The 8896-nt window shown below is 40.7% G+C and overlaps 1 protein-coding gene across 1 annotated transcript; it reads right to left on the reverse strand.

The window, feature by feature from the left end:
• Window positions 1-272: 272 nt before the first annotated feature.
• On the reverse strand, window positions 273-1319 carry LOC107059729 (uncharacterized protein K02A2.6-like). The gene has a single exon (XM_015306541.1). The coding sequence runs from the start codon at window positions 1317-1319 to the stop codon at window positions 273-275; it is 1047 nt and encodes a 348-aa protein (XP_015162027.1).
• Between the last annotated feature and the right edge of the window lie 7577 nt (window positions 1320-8896).

Raw genomic sequence — 8896 nt, forward strand, 5'->3', positions numbered from 1 at the left:
GACCGAGGTTGACATAGACCGCCTACATATCTCATTCTTGAGAATTCAGGTCGAACGTAGTTCAAGTACAAGGGGAATGTTTCAAAACATAATGCGACAATGATTACAAGCAAACTGCAATTACAAGGAAATAAAGAAAAGAAGTATCATCCTTCAAATGTAGTAGTCTCTTAACGGCATCTGAATTGATAGCTTTTCGCCACACTCTACCGTCCATATCTGCTAGAACCAAAAGCTCCTCTTGATAGTACTTTGTGGACGACATATGGTCCTTACCAGTTAGGTGCAAATTTCCCTTTATATTCCTCTTGATGAGGAAAAATGCGTTTCAACACTAATTGGCCTACATCAAATGCTCGAACTCTAACTTTCTTGTTGAAAGCGCGAGTCATTCTTTGTTGATACAATTGGCCATGACAAACAGCACTCATTCTTTTCTCATCAATCAATGCCAATTGCTCATATCGGTCACGAACCCATTCGGCATCGCTCAATCCAGCTTCCTGAAAAATCCTTAAAGATGGTATCTCAACTTCAGTTGGTATCACTGCTTCTGTTCCGTATACTAATAGGTAAGGAGTTGCTCCAGTTGAGGTTCGGATTGTGGTGCGGTAACCTAGCAAAGCATAAGGCAAATTTTCATGCCAACATTTGTAGTTGTTAATCATCTTTCTCAGTATTCTCTTGATTTTCTTATTGGCAGCTTCCACAGCTCCATTCATCTGAGGGCGATATGCAGTTGAATTGCGGTGGGTAATTTTGAATTGTTCACATATCTCTTTCATTAAGTGACTATTCAGATTTGCTCCATTGTCTGTGATGATAGACTCTGGAACTCCAAAACGACATATCAAATTGTTGCGAACAAAATCAACCACAACTTTCTTTGTCACAGCTTTGTAGGAAGCAGCTTCGACCCACTTTGTGAAGTAATCAATGGCGACCAAAATGAACCTATGACCATTGGAGGCAGCAGCCTCAATCGGTCTAATAACATCCATGACCCAGGCTGCAAATGGCCAAGGGGAACTCATCACATTGAGCTCGTGGGGTGGTACTTTGATCAGATCTTCGTGTACCTGACATTTATGACATTTTTGGACAAATCGGCCACAATCATTTTCCATAGTCATCCAGAAGTATCCCGCCCTTAAGATTTTCTTTGCTAATGTAAACCTATTCATGTGCGTCCCACACACTCCAGCGTGCACTTCTTCAAGCAATTTTGTGGCTTCTGCAGCATCCACACATCTCAGTAATCCCAGATCGGGTGTCCTCTTATAAAGAACTTCTCCATTAAAAAAGAAGTTGTTTGCCATTCTTGAGATTGTTTTCTTCTGAATACTTGTTGCTTTTTTCTGGATATTCGCCAGCTTCTAAGTACTTTTCACATTGATATACCATGGATTCCCATCCCATTCTGCTTCTACATATGAACAATGTGCTGGTTGTTCTTTTAAAACTATCTCAAATGGATCGATATAACTCTTTTTTGGGTGTTGTATCATGGACGATATGGTTGCAAGGGCATCAGCAAGCTCGTTCTATATTCTCGGTGTGTGTCTGAATTCGGTCTTTCTAAATCTTTTGCATAATCTCCGTACCAATTGTACGTAAGGTAAGATTTTAGGATTCTTCATCTCCCATTCTCCTTGAACTTGATGAATCAACAAGTCTGAATCACCAATTATCAATAATTCTTGAACATTCATGTCAAGAGCCATTCTAATGCCAAGAATACATGCTTCGTACTCAACCATGTTATTAGTGCATCGGAATCTAAGATTTGTTGTTGCTGGATAATGTTGCCCCGATTAAGATATCAACACTGCTCTAATTCCTGATCCTATAGAGTTTACTACTCCATCAAAGAACATTCTCCACCCAGGATATAATTCTGATATGTCTTCCCCTACAAACAATACTTCTTAATCAGGGAAATATGTTCTAAGCGGTTTATATCCTTCATCTACTGGGTTTTCAGCAAGGTGATCGGCCAAAGCTTTCCCCTTGATTGCTTTCTGAGTCATGTACACAATATCGAACTCACTCAACAACATTTGCCACTTTGCTAGCTTTCCTGTGGGCATTGCTTTCTGAAATATGTACTTGAGCGGGTCCATCCTCGAAATGAGATGTGTTGTATAAGCCGACAGATAATGTCTCAATTTCTGAGCAACCCAAGTCAAAGCACAACAAGTTCTCTCTAAAAGGGTGTAACGAGCCTTATAGGATGTGAACTTTTTGCTCAAATAGTATAGAGCTCTTTCCTTTCTTCCGGTCTCATCATGTTGTCCCAACACACACCCGAATGCATTGTCGGAGATGGATAAATACAATAGCAAAGGACTGCCTGCACGTGGCGACACCACCACTGGTGGATTCGAAAGGTAACTTTTCATGGTGTCAAAAGCCTTCTGACATTCTTTGGTCCATTTGGTTTGCGCATATTTTCATAGTAACTTGAATATAGGCTCACATATCACCGTTGATTGAGCTATAAACCGACTAATGTAATTCGGTCTCCCCAAAAAACTCACTACTTCCTTCTTAGTCTTTGGAGGAGATAAGTCTTGAATTGCCTTGATCTTGGAAGGATCCAGCTCGATACCTCTTCTGCTAACTATGAATCCGAGTAACTTCCCTGTAGGTACACCAAATGCACATTTGGCTGGGTTCAACTTTAAATCATACCTATGCAACCTGTTAAAGAATTTTTCCAAGTGTGTCAGATGATCCGAACTCTCGCGGGATTTTATGATGACATCGTCCACATACACCTCAATTTCTTTGTGGATCATATCATGGAAAATGGTGGTCATAGCTCTCATGTAAGTGGCTTCAGCATTCTTGAGGCCGAACGACATCACTCGATAATGGTAGACTCCCCAAGGTGTGATGAATGCTATTTTTTCTGCATCTTTTTCATCAATTAGAATCTGGTGGTATCCCGCAAAGCAATCCACAAAAGATTGCAGCTCATTCCTAGCACAATTATCGATAAGTATGTGGATATTCGGCAAGGGGAAATTATCTTTCGGACTCGCTTTGTTGAGATCCCGATAATTCATGCATATCCTGATTTTTCTATCTTTCTTCGCCACTGGAAAAATGTTAGCCAGCCAAGTGGGATACTTGGTTATTTCAATGACTTTTGATTCGATCTGCTTGATGACCTCCTCTTTTATCCTTAAACTCAGATCGGGCATGAACTTTCTGGTTTTCTGCTTTACTGGACAGTACTCTGAATTGACAGACAACTTATGGGAAACGATATCAATGCTTAACCCTGGCATATCATCATAAGAACAGATAAACACATCGATGTATTGTCTGAGTAGTTTGACCAATTCTTCTTTTTCTATCGCTTCCAAATGGACACTGACTCAGCTTTCTCTAAGTGACTCGCCATCTCCCAAGTTTATTTTCTTTTTTTCATCTAGGTTGGGCTTTACATCATTTTCAAGTTGCCTCAAGTCCTCGGTAAGGTGTTCGGGCATCATAGTTTCCTCATCATATTCTTCACATTCATCTTCATCGACCTTATTTGGTTCGTCGTGTTCATGACATGTCATGACATTGGCAGGTTTATATTCATTTTTACTAAAAAGAACAACAAATCAACCATGTTAGATAGAAAGAGTTTAAATGTATTTATTGCAGAATAATTCGCAATGACAAGATAATCAATTTAAAATAAATGAGGCTTCATTGGAATTTTAAAAAGGCATACAAACTTTGGTCATGACTCATGAGTCATTTCCTTTTTAAACATTACGATAGAAAATAAAGTGACATAAATGGTGGTTTCGGGCCTCGTCCGAACAACACTGATTTCAAAAATAAAACTTCAAATCTTGTCTTTGTCTACCAAGCCATTCGATGGATCATAAGTGGAGTGGCCATCCAATTCTGTAGCATCTCTCCAGGTACGGCATCTCGGATGGTGGGTGTTGTTGTGCATTCTGCCGAGATCATAACACAATCTTCACATCCCTTCCACTAGACCATTAATCTCAGGCTCTAAAGCTTTAGCAACAAATGACTGGTACAATACTGGAATAGGCTTTGGTATATCACAGTCATGCTTCTTCCTTTATTCTGCTTCAAACAATTCTTCCTCTGTTGAGGTATAACCGACGCCGAAGTGGAAATTTTGAAGTGGTATAGGAAGAGGTTCGAATATGCCATCCAAATTCTTGCTTAACCCACGCCCAGGTTCAAAACCATTTCTTAGCATAGTCGTGGCTAGCATTTTATACACTAGCGGCATTGGTACTTGTGGTGTCGTACCTTCAAAAATAGCATTCATTATCTCCACCATGTGAAAGTCAGTACCTTGAGAAGAATCTTCAATAACTGGAATGGAGAAGCCAGGGTAGCTATGATTACTCCCTTCACCATGGATGACGATTTCATGATCTTCCCAAATGAACTTCAAAATTTAATGCAATGTGGATGGGACTGCTCCAACAACATGGATCCATCGTCTTCCTAGCAATAAATTGTATCTTGTAGATATACCCATCACCTGGAATTCAGTGACAAATTCTGCAGGCCCCATTTGGATACACAAGTCTACTTCCTCCATGGTTTCTCTTTGCGAACCATCAAACGCCCTTACATTCTTACGACTTTGATGGATTTTCCCTACATCATAATTTAGTTGAGTAAGGGTTGATAATGAGTAGATATTGAGTCCTGAGCCATTATCAATCAATACTCGCGCTACAAACTTGTCCCTGCATTTGACGGTGATATATAAGGCACGGTTGCGCATCACCCCTTCGAGTGGCAACTCCTCTTCTCGAAAAGAGATTTGATGACTCCCAATGACAAGACTTACCATAGTGGCCAGATTCTCACCACTTGTTCCCGTCGGTACATACGCTTCACCAAGTACCTTCAACAGTGCTTTTCGATGGTACTCAGAACTCATTAATAGAGTCCGAACATAAATTTGAGCGGGAATCTTCTCCAAATGCTTGACAATGGAATACTCCTTAGGCTGCATTCTTCGCTAAAACTCTTCAGCTTCACCCTCTGTGATCAGCCTTTTTTGGTTCTCCTTTCTTCGTGTCTCCTGAGTTAGTTCTTCTGGAATGTAGCATCTTCCAGAACGTGTCATCCCTTGTGCGGTAGCCGCCTGCATGATAAACTTTTCTTTGGGCTTCTCGTTGCTGCTTTTCTTTGTCAAAGCGAATGCTTGATGAGGTGCAGTTATTACAACAAACTCTGGACGGACATTTATGGTCAATGAGGCTACTGTTGGTATAACTAAGTTGACATTTGCTTCACCGATAGTCCCATTAGCAAGCCAATCCTCATCTCTTTCAATCATGTTGATGGTAGCTCCTCCATGATTCGGCAATGGGTTAAGGTTCACAATGGGGGCAGGGGCTTGGAGAGTGATGACTCTGTTATCGATCAAGCCTTGAATCTTATGTTTCAGATTGATACACCCTTCTGTATCATGTCCTGCCCCTCCAGAATGGTACGCACAACGTTGATCCGCCCGGAAGAACTTTGTTGTGGGATTAATTGTCCTTGCATCTACTGGTTGAATCAATCCTGCCGCTCTTAAACGCTCAAAGAGTTGGGTATGTGTTTCTGCCAAATGAGTGAAAACTCTGGGAGGCATTCTTTCGAGGTTAGGACGGGGTAGATTGTTGGCATTTGGGTTGTTTTGTCCTGGATTTTGGTAGACTTGTGCATTGGCTTGGTGATTTGGTAGTGTATTTTGGTAGGTTGGTGGTTGATTTTGGTAGATAGGCGGTGGTGCTTGATAATTATGTTGTGCATAGTAGATTGGGATTGGAGCTTGTGGAGATGGTGGGTAAATATTTGAGGTGCGGAATCGGTTGGAGTTTCCAATGGCAGAACCAGACCCAAAATACCTTTGCGGCCTTGGCCTCGGGCTAAAAGATACAGCAGACACGTCCTCTTTCTTTTTCATAGTGAATCATGTGGCCATGGATGGTGAGGATTTGTTGGCGGCCTGCAAAGCAGTGAGACTTGTAACCTTTCCAGACTTGAGGTCATCCTCTATGGCTTCTCCCATTCTGATTAGCTCCGAAAACTTCTGTCCCATCATGGGAAACATCCTTTCATAATACTCGGGCTCCTGAGCTCGAATAAAAGCAGAGGTTATTTCTCTTTCATTCATCACAGGTTGTACCTTTGCAGCTTCTTTCCTCCAGCGGCACGCATATTCACAATAGTCCTCCGTGGTCTTTTGCTTGATTTTTTCCAAATAATATCTATCAGGGACAGCTTCGACATTAAATTGAAATCTTTGAAAAATAAATTTGGTTAGAGCCCTCCATATAGACCACTGACGGAGTTCTTGAGATGTGAACCATTCTAACGCCTCCTCACTGAGGCTTCAACTAAACAACCTCATAATAAATGCATCATTTTTTCCGATACCCACGAGTTTGTCACAATAAGCTCGTAGGTGAGCCATGGGATTGCCAATACCATTGAAGGTTTCAAATTTTGGAATTTTGTAACCTTCGGGTATTTCCAAGTCAGGGTGCATGCAAAGGTCCTCATACTCAAGTCCTATTACTTTCCTCGAAGATTGGACACTTTTTACTGCCTCGGAGATGGCATCCTTCATAACATTCATTTCTTGTTCACATTTTTCTTCTCTCAACCTCCACTCATTCTCCATTTCTTCATAGTGATCCAGCTCCGGTTAAACAGGAAAGCTAGGACATGGTTCAGGGATTGTATAGGCTGGTGGAGTTTGGAATGTTACGGAAGGGTATGCGGGCTGGCTAGGCAAAACACATGGATTATTGGAGATTGGGGGTGGTATTTGATAGGTTGGTGTGAAGTTCTGGGAGTGATTAGTGCTAGGTGTTTGGTTCTGATTTAGCGGTGGTGGTGTCTGGTAAGAAGTGTTGGCATAAGGAGCGTTGGATACAGTTAAGTCGATGGTAAAAGGGTTAGGAGTGGAAGTGATGGGTCATGTGGAGTGGGTAGGGAAATAGTTGGATAATGGAGAATTTAATGATGGAAAAGGAGGAGGAGGTCTTCTGGTTTCGAAGGGGGTTCATTCGATGCAATAGCCAGTTTGGCCAGATCTTTAGTCTGATGGTCACATCCACTATTCCTGTTTCTTCAGAAGTACCAGTCATTTTGTCTTTGCCTTTATCCAAAGAATGATCAGGGAAGGATGGTATGATTTCTTTAGATCTTGTAAAGTAGGGATGGTTGGCCAGTTTGATTTCAACACAGATCAGTCTTTACTTGTAGAGAAGAACAACTCAAAAGACATGTGTTAGTTTTTGTTTTTAACGAGATATGCAAATAAGATGACATAAAAATAAACACACAAGTATCATTTTGCTTCAAGCAGATTAATCCACGGAAATATTTCGGGTGAATGGGAGGACTCAAATGGAAAGAAATCTTTTTTTTTGTAATTGAATTGGAAAGTCGACTTGCATAGAATCTCGCTAATTTCTTCCACTCATATGCTTTTGTAGGTGAAACTTCAGAATCATTCACTAGTAAGAGAGAATAAAAATTGAAAAGATAAGGACCGAGCCTTAAGTTGGCTGCCTACGTATCCACCAAGGAAATCAGGTCCGACGTAGCTCGAATTACATAAGATAACCTAAACGTACCCTTCCCGAAATTGATAGAGACTAGGGTCGAAAAGAGCTTCCTACGTACCCCCTATGGGCTCAAGTCTCGCGTAGTTCTTGATTACAATAAAATTTAAAAACAACATGACAAACATGAGAAATGCGTTACATGAACCTAAATCTACCCAAAGACTTCTTTGCCTCCTTCTTCAACTGTAGGGTGACGATCTGGTGCTCTCGTCATCTGGACCTACTTTTGTTTTACCATTTCCCCTCATGGAGGAAGCATTCCCAAAATATAGTTTCTTAATGTCCAGTTCAATTTCGGGGATCCTTACAGACGCTTTAGTGATATTAATTATCTCATGATCAATTTTTGCAATCTTTCTTTTCACCGAGGCTGTTTCCATATCAGCCTCAATAATTCTCTCTCATAGCATCCATTCAGCTATCCTCTCTTTAGTCTCGATAAATTTTTTGAACATTGATTCTTGAGTTTCTTTATCACTAACCAAAGCAATGGGTGGGATTGGTGCATTGACACTTTTTCCAGACATTCTAGCAAGTCGACCTTCTTGTGACAGATGAATAAAAACTTAGAAGATTTTTTAGAGTAAAGGGTTTATACTTTTATGAGAAACTTGGACAATACTTCAGGAGTAATTTGGACGGACTTTGTAGTTGTGAATTTTAATATATGCTTAGAGTGCTCTAAGAAACAAGAGTGGATTAATTTTGCTTTAGACATAGTGACACATTACAACACAAAGCAATCATATCAGGTAGCACATAAACAATTTATATCACGTCCTAAACTTGTGACCTTTTTATGCCAAATGTGGGCCTATAGAATTGAAGGATGTATATGTCTTTTTAAGCCAATTCATTATCCCCCAAAATATTTCATTAATGACATTCAAACATGTCTGACAAACATAAAATTTGGGAAATGAGTTCGGAAAGTAAATTACAAAGCAAAGTACAAATAAAGCAATCCCACGTAGGGGATGATAACAAACTTCAAACTCATCCTGATCCTTCGCCAAGTCTGGTCGTCTTGGCGATGCGGATCTCTTCCCACATAGTATATTTGTTCGCCCATAGGTTATCTCTTGCCAGCCGAGCCCCTTCCTGGTGTCTGAACCTCTCTACCGATTGAATCTGCTGTTCCATGCTATCATCCAATTATGATATGCATTGCATTGCCCTTCGTAACTCTTGATTCAACTGAGTTATGACCCTGGCGTCTTCTAAATGCCGACGCTGCTGCTCCAACCCATTCCGATCAAACTTCTCTT

The sequence above is a fragment of the Solanum tuberosum genome, unplaced genomic scaffold, assembly GCF_000226075.1.
Source record: "Solanum tuberosum cultivar DM 1-3 516 R44 unplaced genomic scaffold, SolTub_3.0 scf00037, whole genome shotgun sequence".
Lineage (NCBI taxonomy): Eukaryota > Viridiplantae > Streptophyta > Magnoliopsida > Solanales > Solanaceae > Solanum > Solanum tuberosum.

Coding starts and splice junctions, on each gene's coding strand:
- LOC107059729 (XM_015306541.1), bottom strand. CDS start 1,319: ATGGCAAACAACTTCTTTTTTAATGGAGAAGTTCTTTATAAGAGGACA.